Source organism: Crocodylus porosus, unplaced genomic scaffold (assembly GCF_001723895.1).
Source record: "Crocodylus porosus isolate Cpor-Errol unplaced genomic scaffold, CroPor_comp1, whole genome shotgun sequence".
Taxonomy (NCBI): domain Eukaryota; kingdom Metazoa; phylum Chordata; order Crocodylia; family Crocodylidae; genus Crocodylus; species Crocodylus porosus.
Window position 1 is genome coordinate 92,185,763 of NW_017728886.1, and position 24,276 is coordinate 92,210,038.

At 40.4% G+C, this 24,276-nt stretch overlaps 1 protein-coding gene across 1 annotated transcript in view; it reads left to right on the plus strand.

The window, feature by feature from the left end:
- HECW1 (HECT, C2 and WW domain containing E3 ubiquitin protein ligase 1) overlaps positions 1-24,027 on the plus strand; it is a 298,561-nt gene extending 274,534 nt beyond the window's left edge. Inside the window, exons 25-28 of the mRNA XM_019539214.1 lie at positions 4,793-4,939; positions 6,130-6,244; positions 7,569-7,767; positions 19,009-24,027. Coding sequence (XP_019394759.1) covers positions 4,793-4,939; positions 6,130-6,244; positions 7,569-7,767; positions 19,009-19,120 — 573 coding nt within the window. The 3' untranslated portion in view covers positions 19,121-24,027. The remainder of the gene's footprint in view (positions 1-4,792; positions 4,940-6,129; positions 6,245-7,568; positions 7,768-19,008) is intronic.
- Positions 24,028-24,276: the final 249 nt, after the last annotated feature.

Consider the following 24,276-nt stretch of genomic DNA (forward strand, 5'->3'; position numbering starts at 1 on the left):
GGACTGTATCAGCATGCAGACAGTAGATAACACTGGGAGGATAGATGAAGTGACCTAGAAAGGAGGAAGAGAGAATAGAGCCCTCAGAGAAACCAATATGGTGTTGTGTGAAGCACAAAGAAAATGCTGGCAGCTCAAGAAGAAGGAAAGGGACCAGGAGAGCCAAGTACTACAGAAGACTCAGGAAAGAAGTAAATGCAGACCAGCTGACTAATCGATCGAAGGCTGAAGAGAGATCAAGTGAAATATTCAGAAAGAAATGGTCTAGCATTCCTGAGATTTGAAGCTCATTAATGAACTGGATATGAATGATTTTCTTGAAGCCAGACAGTGTAAGACAAGCTGGCAAGGGCAAGGGGACAGAGATAATCAAGAACAGAGTTGAAGGAGAAGTCTGAGTAACAGGAGTAAATAACATACTCAACAATAATGATCTTGGAAGCAAAAGATTTGCCACAGCAAAAAACATTGAAAGAGGATGTATGCAATTTTGGAGACATCTCTTGTGTATATGTAGACCAGAGGGCAGAGAGATATGGAACAGAGAAAAGGATTACGAAAAGCAAGAATGGATGAGGTCTACAGGACAATACCTAAAAATTACAGGCATAGGGGCTTTTGCAGAAAAGATAGGGCTGTTCTTCATAGCCATGCCTGCAGTTTTTCTTTGCTTTCAGTAAAAGTTATTCTGACATCCAAACGATGATGCAGTAATTGCCTTAGAGATGTGGCACTAAAATTAATGCATAAAGACAGGCAGAGGCAGAGAGAGACGTTGAAGCATATTTGTAGAGACAGATGAGTTAACCTGTTAGAGACAGCCTTTCATTTACCTTTGTTGTTTACATGGGTAAAAAACTAAGGTAAATGAAACCTTGACATGAGTGGCATCTAAGGGCACAACGTGATGCACTAGATAGAAAATATGGCGTTGCATAGATCACTGTGTAGGATTTTGTTGTAGGATTCAAATGAGATGGCTTCTAAAAGAAAGAAAACACATCACATGACTATACATTTTAAATAGTACTAAAGCAGAAGAACACTTTATGGCCAGATTCTAATGCCTTTACTCATATTGATTAGTAGTGTACTTCACAAGCTGGCATCAAAAGATCTGTGGTGCAGTAAGGTGCTCACCTTGAAGCAGAGCATCAGTTTGTGAACAGCCTGTGAAAGAAAAGCATTCTCATATATCTTTGAAGTTTGCTGATAACAATGTAGGTGAGAAGCTGGAATCAACTTTTGCTTACAGATGGGTCCCAGCTAAAAAAGTTTGCAGACCAAGAACATCGGATGATTTGAAGTGTGACTTCACTGTACTTCAATGCATTCAAAAATGGAAATATAAATCATGGTGATAACTTCTGCTAATGTTTTTGGAGGCTGCAGCTCAAAGGACGAATAAGGGAAACACAAGATAGAACAGACATTTGGCTGGCAATGTAGCAGATTAATCACAGGGCTAGAAACTAAAAGATCTCAGCTCTGTTCCTGGCTCTGCAGGTGAATTGTTTTGCAACTTTGGCCAAGTCACTAAGCCTTTGTCTTTGTTTCTCTCTGAACTCTTGTCTGTCTTGTATATTTAGATGTTAAACTCTTTGGGCCAAATACTCTTCCAATGTGTTTTTTGTACATTACTTCATACAGTAGAGTTCCAATCTCTGTTGAAGCCTCAAGACAATACTGCAATACCAGTATAATATATATTAAATAATTTAGGGGCCAAATTCTTCTGTTAGATTTGCAGTATACTAGTGGATCTTATCTTTACTACTTTGCTGTCTCACTGACACTGAGTTCCCCCTGGCAGATTGGAGGAGAGAATGATAATCTTGATGCACATAAATATAACTAAATCATTAAGCAAGAAGAAATATGTCCAATGAGGAGTTTAAATGCATCATCATCTGTTCTGTAGCATAATGATGAATACAAACCTACAGCCAAAGTGGCTGACACCTATGGGCATGTGTAGACAAAATGAGGGCCCTAAATTGAAGTGGTGGGTTTTTAAAAACACTGCTTGAATTTAGGGCAAAGTAAAGCCTCATGTTGTGTACACCCGTGTCTTACCTGCCTCTCTGGCAGCGGGGAAGGGAGGGCGAGCTGTCGGTGGGCAGAGCAGTCTCTGAGCTGCAGGTGATGGGGCTGGTGCTTTCCTCCGCAGCAGCAGTGGGCCCCCCGCCCCAGGCAGCACCTGTCCGCAGGCACCCTGCTCAGGTGATCCCAGGGGACACTGCAGCCACAGAGGGAAGGACCAGGTCCCCGCACAGTTCATGCAGGCTCCGGGGAGGGGGAAGAAAAAATTAAGCTCACCTGCTTTTTTTTTCCTTCCCAGACTGCTGCCAGGCTGCCTGCATGGGCTGCCTGCAAAGCCCCCTGAACTGCATGTAACCTGGTGCTTCACTCCTCGGCTCTAGGGCAGCAAACTAAAACTCTTCAGAGGAGTTTTAGCTTGTTGCACCCCAAAGTCATTTAAGGCGCATTACGCAGACAAATGTGCTATCACAGCCAGAATAAATGCGCAATACACTGCCAATGCGTGCAAACACCAACACCATTAAAGCAATGCAAAAGCATTTAACCCGCTGTAAAGTGTCGTGCACACATGCCCCTCGTTTTGTCTACACACACCCTATGTGAAAAAGAGGAAAAAAGTAAGAAGCCATAATTATCACCTGACTGTATCAACTGCATATACACATTCAAATAATCTGGGAAAATTCTTCATTTGTTTTATTCTAGTGGTAGGAAAACTTACCTAGAGTCTATGTACAGATGCTTGAATGCCAAGACCCTGAAGAGTCGAGAGCTTGCAGCACTGACCATCTGCAGCCAGCGGCGGGGAGGGCCTGCACACACTTCTCCATATGCTCTGCAGGCTCTCTTAGTTTACTTGGCAACAGATGACAGCAGTGCACAGGGAAGCCCTGATCAGCTAACCCAGATGGCCCATGGTCAGATTGTGTTGTCAGCATGTACAGACATTTGCTCTTACAGGAGAAACTCTCCTGGACATGATTCAACCTTGCTTGTGCCCAGGTTATTTTTATTCTGGAGTGGCCATTTTTATTCTGAGAGAAAAAGCCTGAACAGCTGTATACTCATGGTTTCTCTTGAGAGAGCAGCGACTCTCCCAAGAGAAACTGAATGTTTGTACAAGGCCATGGCTTAAATGCAAACATCTCTAAGTGTATTTGGAATTATTCAGATAGTGAGAAACCAAAGAAATCATTCACTAAGAATTCTGCAGATTATGGGAATTCTGAATTTAAAAGTATTCTTAAAATTGGACCTTGAACTGGTCTGTTGAGTAGAAAACTTAATGGCTGTACAGTAACTCTCTCCATGCTTAAGGAAAGAAATGGAGCCATAAGGCCAGATTCTCAGCTGTATGAATGGAGCAGCTACATTGAAATTAACAGAGCTGCAATATTTATCCCAGCAGAGAATCTTGAGCCCATTATGTCTAATTTTATATTGGTTAACCTTCTTGCTCTTGCTCTTTCTCAATAAAACTTGAGAATAATTTATGATGCTACTCAGAGTGTCTGTCAGCGGCCAGAATAATGAAGATCATATTGCTTATGCATTATATGCAATGTCTTGGACACATTGAATCACATATTATATATTGATACATTACACATGTGAATCATATATGCAATCAATTCATTATCTGTGCTAGACATCACTGTTATGGCAGGAGGAGTGTCTGTCAGTTTCTAAATCCTCTTTTTTGTTTTTTTTTAAATTTTTTAATCTTATTAGATTTCATGTGAAATTAGGTTAATTACAAAGTTAATAATTGACATATGCTACAGGACGCACTCAGTAAATAGGTTCCTAACTGATTCCCTAAATCACTTCTTTTCCTCAAACCTTAACAATCACAATCAACTAAAATTAAGGCACCTTGCGGTGCTATGAAGTTCTGCAACTACAAAAACAGCACATTTCCAGAAAGTGTTGATTGCCTTCTGTTTCTGATTGGCAAATCATAATTATATTTTTAGTGTCTAGTATGAAGACCCTGAACCCACCACTGTATAGAATTCATGTGCAGTTATTGAACTGAATTAACACATTTTCAAGCAATATAATGGTATATATTGGATATATGTTAGAAACATTTACAAGGTTTTCAGAATCTTAGCTTCAGCCTGGAGATTCCAGCCTTGCTGCTAGAAATAAGGATTTCATTCATTTAGTCAGTCAGTCATTCATATGAAGAGAGTCATGCTTTTGAATCCAAACAAGTCAGTCAGTTCCTGCTAACAAGTTAATTTTATTTCCTCTGGGGAGAAGAATCTGACTGTTCCAGTACTGTGACAGATTTTCTATTTTCTCCCCCTCTCTTGGCACTGTGCAGGAAGTTTGCAGAAAACAGAGCTAGCTGGCTTCCTCTTAAATCATCCTCCACAGGTTGGAGGGGTAGGATGAAAGAGCAGCCAGGGTGCACAGGGCTCTGGCAGTGCTTGGTTTATTGATGGTTCATTGGGGAGTCTTCCCATCTGGTCCAAATCAGAGCATTTTTCTGGCTATACTGGAGCTGAGGAATGAGCATAGAATCAGGGAGCCATACATAAATAGTCCATTGTCCCAAACATACTGTTGCTTCTGCATCACTAGCTCTATATTCTGATGGGAATGGGAGAGACAGCAAGAGAGTGAGACATATGTTGGGATGTACATCTAAGAGAGGGGACATTGTGCTTACTCTGCACCATGGCTTCAGTTCTGAAATACGTGACACTTTCTGCTTTGTTACTCCATTCTCATTTCACAGGTGACAGAAAGGGAGCTGAAATCTGGGGGTGCAAACACACCTGTGACCGAAAAGAACAAGAAGGAGTACATTGAGAGAATGGTAAAGTGGCGAGTCGAAAGAGGTGTGGTTCAGCAAACAGAGGCACTGGTCCGTGGCTTCTACGAAGTGAGTAATAAAGGTTCCCAATCCCATGGCATCCACCACTCCATGGTCTGAATGGGACAAGCAGGAGGACAGCTTCTTGATAGTTCCTCTTCAGCACAGGGTACAGTGACTGAGCAGATGAGTTTGGAAATGAATCAGAGGTCTCATCTCAGATCCTTAGGAGGCAAGGTCTGTGAATACGAGGTGTTTAGTATTACTGACTGAAGGAGAAAGTAGCTGAACATGGCTTTGACCATGTGCAGTGCTCATGCAGTGTTGTTTGTATAAGGGCAAGATAAAGGGGGATGCTGAGCAGGAAAAGAAAACCCACACAGATAAGCCTGCGCTAAGATCACTGGTATCTAGTCACAGTCATACTCCTGCCTCAGAGTAAATGAAATATGGGTTCCATCTTGCTATTTCCATGGAGGGGCGAAGTGTGAAAGAGGAATACAGAACAACACCAGATTGAGGAAAGGAATTCTCCTAAGATGATACACCATATTGTATACTTGGGAACTGCTCACAAGATGTTTTGCCATCCAGAAGTCCAGCCGTTGACTTGAAGTTGACCTTATGCAGAAAGTTGGTACATGTGGTTGTTGCGCCACTGGATTTATACCAGTTCACACCAGCAGCAGATGTGTGTCCAAGCATCTCTGACTCCAAGAGCTGCACTGTGGCAGGCTGTGTTGAAAATACAGAGCCACTGCTGGGATTGCTACAGGCTATAAAACTGTGTATTCATCTCTGCAGTCCTTGTTTCTGAGTTTTATTTAATACTATGAAACAGAATAAAACTCAGTTTCCCAGTGCATAAAGGACTGCATAATATTTTCTAACTATATTCTAAGGCAAGCATAATGTGTGAGAGAAAAATATACACTTTTCCTTACAAAATTGGTATGCAGGTGGCCATGAATATCTCATTCCAGAAGTGAGTTACCGGGCAGAAGTCCTATGCATGAGTTATATCCTATTCCTTCCATAACTTCCACTGGAGGAAATTTCCTCGTGTATCAGAATTGTTTACTGTAAACTCACAAATGAATAGCATTGATTTAGCAGCAGGATTAGAAACACGCTGCTTACATGCAGTATTAACTATGGTAGGCAGGTAATAATTGGAGCTGTGGCCAGGTTTTTTATGAGAAAATGCACCTGCTTTACTTTCTATGCCAAACTGTGCTCAAGAGTGGGTTGTATTTCAGGTTGTAGACTCCAGACTTGTCTCCGTTTTTGATGCCAGAGAGCTAGAGTTGGTTATCGCAGGTACTGCAGAAATAGACCTCAATGACTGGCGCAACAACACAGAATATCGTGGAGGTAAACTGTCTGCTGATATGTACTATGGCTGATATGTACTAAGACTAATTACTATTACTCCATTTCATGAGGTGCTTCCTCAGTATTTCTCTGTTCTTCCCCTGAATCCAAAGGGTTTCAGTGAAGAAAGATTGAATGCAAACTAAAGAAGTACCTCAGGATTTTACAAATATGTGTAATAATACTGAAAAAGTCTTGCAGTTTTGACTCAGATTTCACTCTACCAAAATTCCTGCTGACACAGCGAGAGTTTTGGCTAATTAAGAACAGAGTTGAAACAGAATTAGGCATATATGTTATTTATATGAAGACTGTGGGGGAATTCCTGGTGATATTAAGAGCAGTAGCAAATCTTCCATTGACTTCAGTGGATCCAGAGTGTGTTCCCACTTTTACAACAAAATACACTTCTGTGCTGAAGGCCTCCTACTCTCCATCATTTGTTTCTCTCCATCATTTGTCTCTTTCCATTATTCCACCAGAATTAACACGTCAGCCTCCTTTTCCTACTGCCTAACTTTATTTGGTTTAAATGCTGAACATGGCTTGTCCAGGAGGTGTAATAATGGACAAATGGGCTGTCCATCAGTTCTGCAACACAAAAAGGAACTAACTCCCTGGAGTTCACCAAACCTCCCTCTGAAACACAGGAGCTGTGTCTTTGCTGCTGACTGCCCCGTCCTATTTGTTGCTTACCAAACAGTTAGTTTGAAACACTGAACCATTAAAAGGGTACCCCTGTAAAGGTTTTCACATTTAAACCTACCCCAGGGAGTATCTTTATTTCAGTATAGTTGCTGAGCCTAATCCAGCCTAGGTTTTGCTGACTTTCACTAGCATGAACCCAAGCACAGAGATGCTAAGGTGGAAAGTCTGCCAGAGGAAGGCTTGCAGAAGCAATCTCCTTTTCAAATACTGGAGGCCAGTGCAGCTCAGAAATGGAATCAGGCCTCTTGCTTTTCTGTAAAGCCATTAAGAGTTGTTAGAGTGTAAGATATCAACAAAAAAATATTTATATGTAGCACAGGTAGCCACAGTACTGGGTAAAAGGTTTGGAGAAGACCAGCGTAATTTGAGAGATAAATATGAGCTTCACCATACATGGAATTTGATCATGTCAAATGAGTTGGCCATACTAAGATCATGGGCTGGGAAGACAAGAGACCTTAAGACCTGTGGTCATCAATCATTACTGTTGGCAGTGATGTTGTGGCAAGAAAAACTATCAGCTCACACTGCATGTTGTGGAAAATACACTGAAATAGACTGATTCCCATTTACACTACATGTTCTTACTCTCTCATGCACTCTTTTTTTGTTTTAGGTTACCATGATGGACACATTGTAATACGATGGTTCTGGGCAGCAGTGGAGCGATTTAACAACGAACAGCGACTCCGGTTACTGCAGTTTGTCACTGGAACATCTAGCGTGCCATATGAGGGCTTTGCTGCCCTTCGAGGGAGCAATGGGCTACGGCGCTTCTGTATAGAGAAGTGGGGAAAAATAACATCCCTTCCAAGGTATGAGCAACAGCTGAGGGGCTGTGAGAAGAGTGAAGCACAGTACTTTGCTTCAGAGTGCTTGTCCATTAAAAGCAACCAAATCAGTAAGGCTGGTTCAGGATGATACACATTAATTGTACTCAGACCTGAACTCCTTTGAATATTAGAAAATGATTAGGATACCAGTCCCCACAGATTCAAACTCTATTGTTAAGTTTTGGATTGACCCCAGAGCAATGGGGGGCTGTCTTCTGGTTCTATTCATTTACAATCAAAAGGTTGATTGATAAGATTAGAGAATGGCTGTGTTCAAAGTCTGTCTCTAAATTGGCCACTGAGTCCCTCCCAAACCAAATCTGAACGCCTCCTCTTTGTCTTATTGCACTGTTAGTACCATTTTGTCATCTCTCTCTTCCGTGAATGTACGGAGTCAGTAGGAAATTTAATGAGCAAATGGGCTTCTGTCGGCATAATGATTAAACCAAGCTTTATATATCCATCCCACAATTGAATAATTTACTCACTGCCTACTATAATAATGATATGGTATAGCAATTTTCATAAGTAACTCTCCAAATATTATTCCCATTTTTTTACTGTTGGGGTAACTGAGGCACAGAGAAGTGTATGACTTGTCTGAGAAGACCAGTGACAGATCCAGGAATTACTCTTTTGAGTCCTAGCCCAATGCTTTGTCTTCTAAACCATGCTGCCTCCTCTCTAGTTCTTTTAGAAGTGGATGATATACCACCTGTGACTTTGTGACATTGAGGCCCCTTAATTTAAAAGTGTGATGGGATCTGGTGCAGGATCCCAATAGTCATGCTTCCTCCCAAGCCACACATGCATAGCAGGAAGCATGATTGTAGGATTCATTATCGGATCCCATCATGCCATATTGCCAGTCCAGGAGGAACCCAATCCTACTTGATCCAAGGAGCAGGCTTGGCTCCCTGTTCTCCCCTGGCTGGGAGCCCTGATCATCTGGTGGGGGCTCCCAGCTATAGGAGCACATGCTGCACTACCTCCCACCTGCACACCAAGGCTTCTGTTTTGTTTCTAAGAGGATAATCCAATGTGTTGTTTCTTAACTATCAGGACCATAGTTGAGTAGTCTGTGAGTGCCTGAAGACCTTGCCAGCAGAAAATTCCTGGGATGCTCCAGCAACTACCTTCTGGGTAACTGGAGACACAGCTGCATTGGGAATCAGCCCTGATTTCATCTCTCAGTGGCCAGCCAACGGCATAAACTATTGATGCAAGCTTTAGTGTCAAGCAGAGATAAATTGTACCAGTGCAAATTTTCTTTGGATGGTATTTTATTAGTTTGGGATGGACTTAGAGAAGCTTTCAGATGTTATGCATTCTTCTTCAAGTGCAAATTGCAGCTTACCTTGTCTGCACCAGCAGTTTTCCCTGGCAAACCCATTCAAGTGGCTAATCATAAATAGCTAGAATTGTAGTAAATCCTTTGTGTAGGCTGGCCTGGGGACACCATGCTGCTGGCTAGGAGAATCCTTTGACTTCATCATTTACTTTCAGGTGGGGTCTGACAGAGCCTAAGGCAAATGCCTTTCCTGGCCTGTTGCAACTCCCATCTGTTTTCCTAGACCTTGAGAAGCATACATATTGCAAAGATGGTTGTGGACACTGGATTGTAGATACAGAGCATCACAAAAACTACAAGGTGGAAATTGCGTAGTATCCCTGCAGAAAACTCTCTGCATTAGCAGTCTGTTGGGGAGGGAAGAGAGGGCTTTGGTATTTACACAAGAACATGCCTGGGGCTGACATTCAAGTGGTAGCAAGGTAATTGGCCTCTTTCTGCTCTGCTTAATTTTCTTTGTTAACCTAGACCTAAATTCAGTTAGCCTCAAGATATTTAAGTTTACTACCTCATGTTTGTCTCCTGAGCTTTCCCCTGAAAAGGCCTCTACTCTAGATGAGGTTGCAGAGTCTCTTAAAACTCTCTGAGCTTCTGTGTTCTGATTAGCCACGAGGAAGAGAAACACCCATTTCTGATAAGTAATAAACCCATAGTTACCATGAATTAGTATGGTAGTACACAGGCAGACAACATTATTTGGGTAAGTGTGACATTTTTTATTAGACCAACTGAATAGTTGGAAAAAATGATCTTTACAAGATTTTGGAAGCACCCTTCTTCAGGCATAAGAAGAGTCTACTCTCTAGGGTCAAATAGAAGCTTAAGCCAATATGAAAAATGCAGGTCTGAATATGGAAATACATGGCAGGGAAGATCAGAGGAGATAGGAGTTAATAAGTATGAGACAGCTAGGTGGGGGAGAGGGAGACAAAAGAGGAGACTCTCTACCAGTGACAAAAGGTAGCAGGTAAAATGTAGAAGTTACTTGGGGTTTGCCAGGCAGGTTATAAAGGGTCATGAATCCAATGTCTATATTTAGTCCATAATTTTTGTACGCAGTAGATTTATGAAGTGAAGTTCATAGGCTTATCTGAGAAAAGGGTTTTGTACATTCCCTTTGAGGATTAGAACTGATAGACTGGAGAGAAAGTGGTTGTCTTGTGAGAAATGTGCCCCCCATCGATAATTGGGTATTTTTGTCTTTGATAGATTTTTGGTGTGCGTTCATTCTGGTACACAGTTGTTATTTGGTTTCTCCTATGTAGATTCGCTCAGGGCATTCAGTGAGCTGGATGAGATATATTACATTTCTGGAGGTGCCAATGTAAGATCCAGGAATGATGATGGCTCTTTTATGGGGCATAGTTGTTGTGGGAATGGTGGAGTTGTGTTGGCAAGTTTTATATTTCCATGGTCTGAATCCATGCCATGTGCTTTGGGCCATAGGAAGTTCTCTTCTGGTCATGAGGTTGGTGGGGCTTGGTACCTGTTTAAAAGCTAGGTTGAGTGGTTCTGGAAAGATCTCTTTAAGAATTAGGTCTTCTTCTAGCATGGGTTACAATTGTTTGAGGATTTTCCATATTGGTAGTATATGATAGTGACAAAGCATTCTTGCATTTGAAGCATTTGATGAAGCATTCTTGCTTTTGAAAATATATCTAACTTTATCTCAACCATGCAGTTGGTCCAATAAAACTTATCACCCCCAAAATCCTCACTTCTTGTATGGTAATACACGGTGTACATATTCATTACAATTGTGGAACAGTACTCACTACACACAGCACTCTAAAATATAAAAAAGATGAGGATTAAAATGCTAAAACTTGGGACTTCCCACATCCATACATACCTCAATAAAGGTTTTTTAAAATTTGCATTTAGATGCCTAAAGTTTTTTTATATTTATTTTTGATTTAGACAGTAGGATAGGCATCTCTTCTTTTCCCTTAAGCATTCACAACACAATAGAAGGGTAGAGTCACTGATGAAGTTCAAAATCACATACTACAAATCCCCCCCCAACAATTGTCTTATACTCCCCAGTTTCAGATGCCTGAGAAAAAAGAAGATCCTTTTCATGTGCTCTACAAGCTTAAGTCATTAATCCTAGATATAGATTTGGCCTGAGCTTTTTATGAACCTAATGAAGTTCTTAGGGCCCAGTGCAATACATCTTATAACCATATAAATTCAATGTAAAAAAAAATCTGTAAAAAGTTGCATATACCTCCACGCAATTGATTTCTCCAATTTTGAGTGGTACAGAGATGGACATTGGATTGCCACAATTAGGGTGTTTGCAGCGGAAGTAGAGGGAATGTAGGTCTGGCCTGGACATTTCCAGATGCTTTATGAAGTCTTGAATAAAAAGTTGTAAATACGCACTAGGGACCTAGAGTTCCTTCTCTGTTCTCTCCTTCCTGTATCAGAAGTGTCTCTTACAGTCAGTTCTTACGCTGTGTTGATGCAGTGTGTGACTGCATTTTTTGTTTACCACTGACCACAGGCAGGCTGTTTCCTTTCCTGACATCAGAAAAGACACCTGATGTGTAGTTCTGAGATAAGAAGAGACTTTTAATACTACTGCTGATAATGCAGCATTTGCATAGATAATGCACTTATGAAGGGTTTCCATAATGCACTTATGTAAGGCTGTGGTGAAGACTTTTCACTAGTTAGAAAGGTTCAGACTCCAGGAGCTTTATTCTAATCTCATTTTTGCTTCTGCTCTGGGGTCATTCTGCTAAGTTGAGAGAGTAGTACTGGTATAAAATGGTGATAAAAGGCTGATTAATATTAGGGATGACCAGTGGATTCCTTTCAGTATGTGAGGAAAATGAGATACAGCATACATTAATCTTGTCTATATTTACAGTGCACACAGGCAGCTGTGGTAAGGCACAGCTCAGAGATGTCACACTGTCCCTAGGCCTCCAGAACCTGACTCTGTAGCAAGTTCTAGCCAAAGTGTATCTGACAACTTCAAGACTCTGTCAGTGTAAAACTACAGCTTGGTTTCTTCCGAAGTGCTCCTCTAAATAAAATGAAATAACATAAAGTAGGTAACAGAGTCTAAGACCTTTCCGTTTGCCAGAAATCAGGCTTACTTTCCCTGTTTAATATGGAAAACTTGCCACATCTACACCTAGTGCTGCATATTAGTAAACTGTTTTCCATGTGACAGCATCCTTCTTCCTCCTGGGTTTATGACTGGATCTGGAAAAAACTTCCCATCTCTTGCCTTTTGGAAGGAGTAGAAGCATCTTCCCTGTGTTGTGTATAGTTTTGACACTGAAGCAGTTCCCCCAATAGTCTCTCAAGAACTTTTTCTGATGTTCCTACCAGAAATAGACTGAGGACTTCAGGATTTGGTTCAGTGATTTACTCAAAAAATTGCAGCTGGCATGATCAAGCCTTTACCTTCCCTATAGAGATCTTCCGTTGAAGATTCTAGTTCTACAGAATAATTCAGTAATTAACAGCATATTGCCTGCAAATAAAACATGATGACAATTATCAGCTATAGTAAATATTTGCTCTTAAATAGGCAATCTCTCGCCCTATCTGTCTAAAGTTACTAATCATGTTCTTGTCACAATAGAATCCAAAAGCACCATATAACAGTTAAGAGGCATTGTGTGTGGTCACAAAGAGCTGTAATTTATTTATTTAACATATCCCCCTTTCTCAGTGGATTGTATGTGTGTGCTTGCATGTGTGCGTGCTTGCTTGAGTTGCTGTTTTCTGTGCATCTGTGCCTCTCATCTTTCTCTTTCCTTTTTGTCTCTCCTTCCTGGTTTATTGCAGTTCAATTTGAGAGTGATAATGATGAGATACTATTCTCTATAGTTCCTGTTTTACCATCCTTTATTTTATTGTTATGCATACATCTGGCAAAATTGTCCAGTGAGTTTATTATTGGATTTGTGCATAAATATTAATTCTTGCACTGAATTCCATACTGAAAACGAAATGTTACCAGGACAGACAAATATCTGATGATGCCAGTTAATTAAGAGACCATGGCAAAACATAAGTCTTCCTGTAAAGGAAGCCGGAACTGTATTTTGTTGAAGACAGATGTACTTCTAGAGCAGGGTCACTGCTTAGGGAATGAACTCCATCTCACAAAGAGGAAAAAAATGTAGGTATCTGTGTGCAGTATGGAACAGTTTGGAGGGGGTTTTTTGACTGGCCAAAGAAGAGTTAGTATGTTTGTCTAAAAAGCAAGATGAGAGAAAGAAGTGGCCCATTTCTGTCTCCTTGGCACTGTTATATCAGAATGCAAGTCTTATTATAGTCGACGGGTTAAATCTATAAAGTTGACAGGGGAGCTTTGTATGAGCATTTGCTCCTTTGGACTGTCAGCATTATAAGGATTAAGGGAAGTGAAAAAAGAAGAAGAATGCCAAGAGCTTAAAAGCTTACATGTAGTTTTTAGAGAGGACCCTTAGAAGGAAAAAATTTGTAGAGAAGACACTAACAGAGATTAAAGATGCAGACCACACCAGAATTGCCAAAGCCTATAGGAGCAGATTACAAAGAAGAAAGACATTTTAAGTTATCAGGTTATTATTTTTCCTTCTTTGGGACAAGGGCATTTAAGTAGGTCAAGGTTGGTGTAAATTATTTTATTTTACATTGACTTCTACAGAAGTAAAGGTCTTTTGTCATAAGGCCTAAACACTGCTAATTCTGGCTTGGGCCCCTCACTAGTTAAATACGCTGTCATAAATGTCAGGCCCTAACATGGCTTAATTGAAAGAAGAAAGCCTATTCACAAAGTGTAATTATCGTTTCTTCCATTATCCATGCAGTATTTCTACCTCAGTGCATGCAGATGCAGATAGGGCTAGTACTACAAAAAGCTGAGCCTTTCCTGTCATAGGCTGAGCAAGGTCAACTTCTGTTGCCTTTGTAGTAGGCAATACTCCTCTGGAGGATTTGATCAATTTGCTGAGGAATCAAAAGTTAGATAATAGAGGCAGACCAGATGTTTAGCTGGGTGCTTTTTTGGTCCAGATGGAAAATGAAGGGCTTCAGCTTCCAGCTGCAAAAGCAGATGCTAATACCTTCTCAGTTGTACTGAGGAAGGAACATGAGAGGTTCATCTTTCTCCTATTTAGCCCCCTTACTTAGCCATTAAGTAAATAGGCATTGAGTATGTCTACACATGTATTTATGTGCACCTAAACTTAATGTGCCTTTGCTAAAGTCGCATTATGGCAATTTAGGTGCACTTCTACATGTGGACATGCTAATGAACACTAAATTTAGGCACAAGTAGCTAAATCACATTAGCATACCTGCAGATGCATTAATGCGATATCTATCCATTGACGCACACTGCATTAATGCTCATTAGTGCATCTACAGGTGTACTAATGCAACTAAGTATTCACACCTAAATTTGATACCTCCCTTATGCAAGTATCAAATGAAGGTTCACATAACCTTAGATCTCCATTTTTAGGGTGTATTAAGGATGCGCACGTGTAGACACATGCCATTAATGTGGCTTAAAATGGTGATTTTAGGCTACGCCCACTTAAAAGAGGCATGTGTAGACATGCCCACTGAGAACCTTTAAGGTCCACCAGGGCCATTAAGGCTGTTCCCTGACTTCAGTCCTTGCAACATAGAACAGAAGACTTACAACATCACAGAAAAGACATAAGACAATTTTGATCTTCATGTCCGTGATCTAAAACTGGGCTGACTCCATTGGCCTCGCTGGAGTTAATCCAGATTTACATTAATGTGACAGAACAGAATTTGGCCCCCTCTTTTTTATTTCTGGTAATGAATGAAACCTAACCTGTATGGCACATGTCCTGAAAGTTAATTTTCCCTTTTTGATTTGTCCGTTTTTGGGGAGGAGAATCTTTTTGTATGCCAGATACTGTTGGGCAAGATGCCACAAAAGTTTTGCCTTGAAAAATACTTAGATGTTTCTAAACACCCTCTCCATCTCACCAGTAGGGCTGCATGACTCAGCAGTTATCTCCTATGCCCTTCTCCATACCTTGAGTCCAGTGAGGGATGCCTTGAGTCCAGAAATGTTGAGAACCACTGCTCTAAGGACATACATTATATTCATTCATTACTTTCCCAGCAAATACTGGAAGAATAGCAGAAAGAAAACTCTTCTTGACTTCTCACTGTTCCTTATGGCTAAATACAGCCAGTCAAAAAGCTGAGTTGATTCAGCCTTTGCAGGTTAGTCTAAGCTGCATAGATTGAACTGATAAGCAAGTGAACAAACATTCAGTTTTGATTCCAGAAATGCAGTCATATGCCTGCAGTGGCCCAGGCCAGAAGCTATGGGGCACTCAAATATGCCTCCCTGCTCAACTGGAGCAGACAGTTTGTGCCATGGCTAGCCCGCTCACCCTGTGAGAGGGGATTTGGGTGCAAAGCATCCTGGGATGCTGGGGGACTGTGAGTTAACTTGAATCTGGAGGGGATCTGGGACAGAAGTTCAATAAACTAATTTAACTTAAATCAGTTAAGTCTGATACTACATCCATCCAGGTTTATCTTAAACCAGTTTTGATCATTTTGACAGTGTTTATGTGCACTGACCTTCTGTTGTATTACAGATTTGAACCACTTTCTGATCACTTATACCAGTTTGTGTGTAATTTATGTCCCTAGCCTGTCTGTGAGATTCAAAAGGTTAATAATGGTTTCAGCTTGGGTGGGACTTTATGTCAACTAGTTATAGGAAAAGGAGCTGATTTGTGCCTGTATCCAGGGTGAGTAAAAGTCATTAACATAAGAAGTTTGTTCCATGACCTGTGTGAGATGAGTTTGATCATTTTTATTAAGTTGTACACATTACAATAAACACCAGGGCAATCAGCATTTTTATTGGCAGTTTTAGCAAGGTCCAGTAACTGGAAAGACCAAGAGGACTAAACTATCCTCTTTTTCGTAGGGTTTGCTCCCTCTGAAGAGGATTGGCACACATTGGCAGGTCATTGTAGGGAAACTTACATTGCCAAAGGCTGCTGAAACAAAAACACAAATAACAATGCAAGGCTACTTATCTGCAATGTATAACCTCCCTATGCCCAAGTTTATGAGATGTATTACAACAGTGCTTGTAATTTTTCTCTAATTCCTTTATGTTCCAAGTTTGTTTCCAAGGGAAAGTATATTTATTGTGCACTCTCTCAGAGAATGGCCAGTTTACAATATTTCATTCATAGGAGAAAAAAAGAACAGTAAAAACTCGCCTAATTGAAATGTTGCAGTACATGGAAACTATGTATCTGGCTGTTTTAGTTGCTTGATTGCCTTTAATGATTCACCATGGGTGCTTGATAAATCTCCCCTTCAGCTCTGTAAGTCTCATGCCAACTAATCTGCCTGCAGCCTGTTTTTCTCACTTCCTGGTTGGACTAACAGATGAACAGCAGAGTGTCTTCCTTAAGAAGGGCTCTTTTGCTTCAGTTAATAGGAAATAACATGCATTAACGGATGAGATGTGAGAGCTGGAAGCAAAACAAGGCCATTGCTTCTAAATATATCAGAGACTAGATCCTCAGATATTTGAATTACCATAGCTCTGCTGGCTTCAGTGGAGCTTTGCAGGTTTACACCAGCTGAGGATTTTGCCTCAGTGTATATGTAATGCTAGCAATAAGCACCCCAGCATGCCTAGGGATTTGGGTAGGGAGGAGAAGAAGAAAACATATATGTGCAATCCCTACAGAGATATATTAAGCACAGCTTGACTGATTGCTAAATTGCATTATGTTTGAAGCTGTTGGAGATATTTGGAAAGGTCAGCGTGTTTCAAAAGGGGAAAAAAACAAATGGCATTTTCATGCTGCACTGACTGGAACAGTGCTTTTTTGATCATTTAAGATTAGGCTCCTGCTGCCTTGAGGCCTCCTCCTGCTCTCATTTAAGTGTCAGCCATCTTGAGGTTTCTCAACCACAGAGGTTACAATAAGGAAAGGGAATGCAACAGGGATACAAAACTAACCAAAATCTTTCTCCATGACCAGCAGCTCATTTACATTAATACACAAGCTGGCTGAAAAATGGAAAACTTCCCATTAAGTTTTGTATCACCTTTTGTTGAAATTTTTTTTTTCAATCAGCTTACACTGGCAGCCGGGACCATCATTTTGCTGTATTTGTATAGTGCCCTAAAACAATAGGCTCATGAGTGGGACACCAAGGTGCTACTGTAATACCAATAATAACAACAACAACAACAACAAAGATATCTTAACCTAAAAACACAGCGTATGATAGATTAGTGATGGATGAGGTAGGCTTAGAACCAGAGTTTCCTACTCCCTAGGTGAGTGGGATAACCACTGGGCTATGGCATTAAAGCATGAGAGAGTCTTTTTCTTCCATCTAACACTTATACATTCTGGGGTTTTGCCCAGCTACAGTTTCAGAATGGATGCTTGCCCTGGTACATGGATACAGAACTGTGTACCTGCCCATGCAGAGGATAGCCCACTAAGCATGCTCAGTAGCTGTGTGGACACTTGCATATCCACTAGGGCTGTGCGGAACAGCACCATTTTGTTTCGACTTCTGTTTCACCGTTTGAAAAAGACAGTGTTTTGTTTCATCATTTCATTTTGAAGCACTGTTCCATTTTGTTTTGTCAAAACCGTTTTGCTGTTTCAGCGTGTTTCGATGTTTCATCCATAGGCTATACTGGGGAATCATGAAATGCCTAGAGCATTGTCATTTCTTGCCTGATTCGGATGAAAATTGCAGGGATGGTAGCCCCTTCTGAGGGCCTTCATGATGCCTACCACGTTTTAAGGAGATAGATGCAGGGGTTTCTCAGAAACAGCACCTCAAATTGCTGACAAAAAAAACTTATGTGACTTGCTGGCAGTGGCAGCCTTCTGTCATCCCAAGCGCAAATGTAGGGGTCCACACCCTGGTAGGTGTCAGACTCCTCCCGGGGGTGTGGGCCCCCAGATTGCCTCAGGATGACAGGAGGCTGCCACTGCCGCCTGAGCAGCTCCGCCAGCCCTACGAAACTCCGGCCGGAGGAGGGAGGCAGAGCGCAGCCCTGGCTCTCCTCCACCTCCTGCCTCTGGGCTGTGCTCTGAGTGGCTCTGCCAGCTGCATGGAGCCCAGCCTGGCAGCATGAGGTAGCGGAAGAGCCAGTGGCAGAGCCGCTTGGAGCACAGCCCTGGCCAGTGGCTCCCCCCACATCCCCGCTGCCAGGCTCAGCTCCATGGGGCTGGTGGAGCCGCTTGGAGCACAGCCCAGTGGCAGGAGGTACGGGAGAGCCAGGGCTGCGCTCCGAGTGGTTCCGCCAGTCCTACGGAGCTCAGCCCGCCAGCAGGAGGTAGAGCACAGCCCTGTCCCCTACCTCCCGCCACTGGGCTGCTTTGAAACTCAAAATGTTTTGAACATTTTGAGTGCCCTCGTTTCATTTCAGAACTGTTCAAAGCCTTTTGTTTCATTTCAATTTTTCTGTTTTGAGCTCAAATCCCGTCAAAACAGCTTTGAAACAAAACACCCTTCAAAATTTCGCACAGCCCTAATATCCACATTATATGTAGAATAGGATCTATTTAAGTGCCAAAAAAGGCACTTAAGTTATGCTTGTTGAAGTCCATTTAGGTCCATAAAATAAAACAGGATGAAACCAAGTTAATGCTTGGTTTATCTATGTATATGTATGTTCTGTTTGGTGTACATGTCATTTGAAATATGCTGGGTCTATCAATTTGATTCTATCTTACTTCTTTTTATTTTGATATTCAGCTTTATCCTCTTTACTTGTCTAAGGACCTAAATCAACATCAGTCAGCAAGTCTCTCATCTATGTATTTGTTAAGTTAAACTTACACATTGTATTTTTCCATTTGCAGGGCGCACACGTGTTTCAACCGCTTGGATCTTCCACCCTACCCATCTTACTCTATGCTGTATGAAAAGCTCTTGACAGCTGTTGAAGAAACTAGCACCTTTGGACTTGAGTGAGGGGATTTAGGCACATCGGGTGTTTTCCTAGCTGATGTCACCTTCCTTCTCCACCATCATATGGTCTTGACTTCCCATGATTTTTATTTTTGAAAACCAAAATCAAGATTGACAAAAGCTGTGCATGAAGAACTGCCTCCCTCTCAGATCTAACCTTCATGCTTTCATCCTCAGTTTCAAATGGACTGCTAGCCTGTATGCAATAGAAAACAACTGTCTCAAGGTTTCTGTATATCTCCACATACCTCCATTATTAACAATGAAAATACGAATGCAAGTTATGCTACACTTGACCAAATGTTAATAAATGTTTACTTTCATCTACGTTGATTAAAAAATTAAAAAAAACCCTCATCAAGCATTCCAAGCTTTTATATGCCCATATCTTCTAAACAAAGCCACAGTCATCTTACTTTCTAACAGTTGAATCCAGTACTGGGGAGCTGGTCAAATTTTTCTTTCATCCATGCTTGGTTTTTCCTGTCCATCTGAAAGACACCTCTGAGCAAAACTGAAATTTTTATACATGAACTCATGATCCACATCATATCAGCTGGAACTGCTCCAGTCATATGGTGCAGATAAGACACTCGAAAACAAAAACCTGTAAAGCAATGCAAAGTATTCCAGCAATTGCTATGATTGTTACTTGCCAGTACAAGAAAGAACTTGCACTTCAGAGATATTGGGAGGGGCATCTCTATCATAATGTTTACCGTACCAGAAGCACAAATTTGTGCACGCTCTAAAAGGATGTCTCACTATGTAGCATAAAGGACAAGGTTCCCTTATCTAAATATTGTACACGACAAGGAGAAGGGAAGTAAGAAGAATGTTCTAATCTTATTGATATCTTTGGGTTCTGTTTACTGATTCTTTGTTATATGATGTTTAAAACCCTCCCTCACAAATGAAAAATCTAGACAATCCCATCACCTATTGTCAGAAGCCATTTATTTCTCATTGAGCAGGGTTAACGTATGTTTGCTTATATATTTGTTTTTTCCTTTTCTTTTTTCCTTTTGTTTTTGAATGCAAACCTCCATAAACTCAGAACTGGATATGCACAGAAGGGTTTTGCCAAGGTTCCATTAAAAACGAAGCTGCAGAGAATGATGGTGGTTGTCAGGAATAAAGGAGATTGTATCTCACTTTTGGTTATATATTTGTAGCAGTTCCTCTTGGAGTGAAGCCATTGGTCCTGTTATGTCACGTCCAGCCCAATTAAAGACCTGACTCTTTTTTGGTACCCAGTTCAAACATCTTGGTCATTAGTTTTGTGGGCTTCGTCATTCAGCTGCAAAGGCAAGGCATAAGACAGCAGGCTTGCTTTGACAGTAATTCTGGGGCTTTCGTATCAACCTCACAACAATGATTGTGTCCTACTTTTAACCCTTGCTGCCCTTGTTTTCCAAAACTAATCATGGATTGAAAGTGTTTGTCTTGACTGGGAAAAGGAAAGTGGCCCTTTATTTTGTATCACACTACCAGCTTAATATCTGCCAGCAGCTCACATGAAATAGCTGGTAGTCAAATACCATATTTTTTTGTGTGTCTTTTATTATGCTAGTTGTTTTATAGCTGAACGTCAGAACACTGTCAAATCTGCAGACTAATTCAACACCAAACACATTATCTTTTCATCAACTTTGCACTTAGAGAGTGTAGTCAGGCCCAGCCTCCCCATACAGTTTGACTGATCAAAATTATAATAATTCCATCAATGTGTGCATAACAGCATTCTGTTATTTTTTAATGTTTTTTCCCCTTTGATTTTTGAAGTCAGTATATAGCTTAAAAGCAACAGGCAAGGGAGGCTTCTAAACAGTAATATTACATGCTGGGTTCATAGCATACAAGGGAGATGTAGAGTAGTCCATTCATTATTTTTCTAATATTCCAGTCATTGTAGTATGTGATTGTACATGCTTAGTAAGTATTTATTTCCTAACACCCATTCTTGCTTATTATTTGTAAGATGGTAGAACATATAGAGCCCAGGGCCTTATTGTGGCAGGCACAGTAAACGCAAGCCCTGTGCCAACAACTCTCAGCCCTTACAAATTGTTCGGGAACCCACTTCTTCATGAGAGCATTCATTACATTGGAATGAGAGTGAGATACAACAGGATAGTCATAGCCTACACTTCAACGTGCAAACACCACCTCATTCAGCAGGAGCACCATGTATACTGAGCCATGGAGCCCAGTTACTTGTATAAGGATCCTATTTTATCCCTGATAACATCTTTACAAAGTAATCTGCATTATATTCAATGCTGGGTGTCTTCCAATAATAAAAGAAAACAAAGAGATGTATCCAACTGGTTGCTCCCAGTTTGGCCAAAGGAAACAGTACATCAAAAACTGTCTCACTAATACAAACAGGGAAAAGATCCCAATCTTTAGAATACTGTATAGTTAGGATTTTTTTAAATATTTAAAAGCTATATTTTGGTAAAGAAATCAAACTATTTTTTGTAGCATACTAAAAGATATTTGTATTTCGGAGACGGCATCTAGACCCAAACTGAAACAAGAAGGAATCCTGAGTTTCTCCTTTATATCAGGTTCTGATATTGGCAATATACAAGCAGGTAGTGTAGATTGTAGGCATCCTCACATTTGGCAGCCACCATTTCTAGCTACTTGTATGTTCCTGTTTCAGTAAATGTATGGCATGGCCATCTATTTTCCAACAAAATGCCTCTGACAAGTGTACAGCATGGAAATTTTTTTTTTTAAAGGCTGATTTCTGACAACTCTGGTGGCAAGAGAGTACCAACATCCTACATAGTTTTGGATCAAAAACAACATAAGAGGAAAACAGTTAAATCTGCATTTCTTCGTAATCTTTCTAGTCAGGGTTTTGCTACTCCAGTTACCAAATCATTAACACGGAGAGAAAGAAAACATACTTTATCTGTTTGCCCTTCCTATCATCCTGCCTCTATTCTCTCCCCCTGACACCCTTGTCATCTGCAGTGTATGAAAGTTATTGACATATCTGGGATATCAGGGTTTGAATTTAGTTTACATTTCTTAACAGAAACTGTCCATTCATTTTGTCTTCACTATTTGTTGATTTTTTTTACCACATATACATAGTGATGTATCTTCCCTTATTCTCCTTCAATTCAAATTCTCCTACTTAGCTATAACTCAGAGACTTTTCTGTTCTCTCTCCAGGTCTGTATGCTCATTGTAAAAATAATGATCACTGTAAGCTTGTTCCTCTGCCTTTCCACAGAAAAAAACTGCAAGGTTTTCAACACAGCGTGTTACTGTGAAGCAAATGAATAATACACACTAAAAATCACAACCCATTTAATTCCCTGCTTCACAGTTCCTTTATCATTATGTTGGATCATCATACAAAGATGTGATAACCATGTCAATAGATCTTAGAATGCAAGAGAAGAAAAATAGAAAAAACTGACAGGTTTTGTGAATGACAATCTTGGAAGGAGCTAATCAAACATTACCACTAGTTGATTGGCTTCAAGAATTCTGGGTTTGGTTTTCTTGATGTTGTGGTTGTTGTTGGTAGTAGTGGTTATGATGGTGGTGGTGATGATCAATTCATTTGTTTCTGAAATTCTGGTGAGATGCTAGAACTCAAAGCATGAATAAATGTTCAGGAAAAAAAATGTCTTAAGCTAAATCTTTCACCCTCCACACTCAAGTGGTCCTGTTGACTTCATCAGGTCTGCCAATGGAGTAAGCTATACTGTATTTGATCCAGTATGAATATAAGTATATCTCACTGACTGCATTAGGTAAAATATTTCCTTATTTATTAGTTTCAATATGCAAAGGTTCACAATAGTCTTCTGTTTAGACCTCTGAGACTGACATTTTATGTTCTGGAGTCCAAAAGCACCATAAAGCTGAAAGGAAGTGGACCAAGCTAGACCTCATATTTCAGGGAAACTGAATTTTGTGCAGCTATAGCATTGACATTTTTTTCCCAGTTTGCTCTAGTGCCCATGAATCTTCTAGTGAATTGTAACCTAAATTTTGAGTTTGCAACTTAATCTGAAACCTGTGCTGCTTTTTTTAGTTTCTTTCTGGGGGCAGGGAAAGGCAATTCAGGTTTCACCAAATATTTGATGGCTTATTCCATGGCTTCAACTCAAAAAAAGTTGGAGACTGAAATCCCAAATAGCAAAAAAAACAAAACAGGGTAGAGCAAAATTTGGAAAATAAAACAGTTTTAGAAATTAGTAAAAATATATATACACACTCAAACATACTTGTGCGCATGCACACACACCTATGTGTGTACAAGAATTAAATTCATCCCAAATATTAATCCTAAAAAGGAGATGGAGGTCCAGTAGGAGGAGTTTGGCTTTGGAATAGTTTTGATATCATGAATATTCACCCTGTGTTCATAGCAACATGAACAGAGCTTCCCAGTAAAGATTAAACACTTTCAGTCAAATGCAGACCAACAGACCTTTCTACAACTAATGCGGTGCTTTTTTTATTATTCTTGCTGTACCTCAGTGTTCGTTATTTAAAAATTGACTGAAATATACTACAAATCTGGGATAGGTTTTCCAGTTATCACAAGGTCCAAAAGATCAGCTTGTTACTTTCTATCTAGTGAGTCATGTAGTCCCTTTGTTCTTGTAGACAAACAGATGCCTGTAGGTAGTAGATATTAGGTATAGTAAATATTGTATCCTAGGCCGAATTCCCTGCAGCTTCCAATTTATCTAACAGAAATGTCTATTATGGTTTTGTTAAATACATCATACAAGTCAATGGCAGGAAAGGTCCTCATGGTTAGACTGATTTTGCTTCTATTGACAGAAAAATGTCACATGATACTCAGGCTGCGCTTTCTATTCAATCATATCACTATAGAGGAATGTCAATAAAATCACTTTGTTATGGCATTGTGTGTACTGTTTATTAAAAATAATTTATTTTGTGGAGGATGCATTTTATCCTAGCAGGGCAAATTCATCCTTGGTGGAACTTCATTGACTTGTGGAGTTGTGTTCACAATCATCACGGTTGGATCTGGTTTGTTATCAACATAGCATTTGGACAGTTTCAGTGTTCCTGTTCCTTCTTTCACTGTTGTGCTTTAAGCCCAGATCCTTACATGCATAATACCAAAATGCTGAACTACACAAATGTTT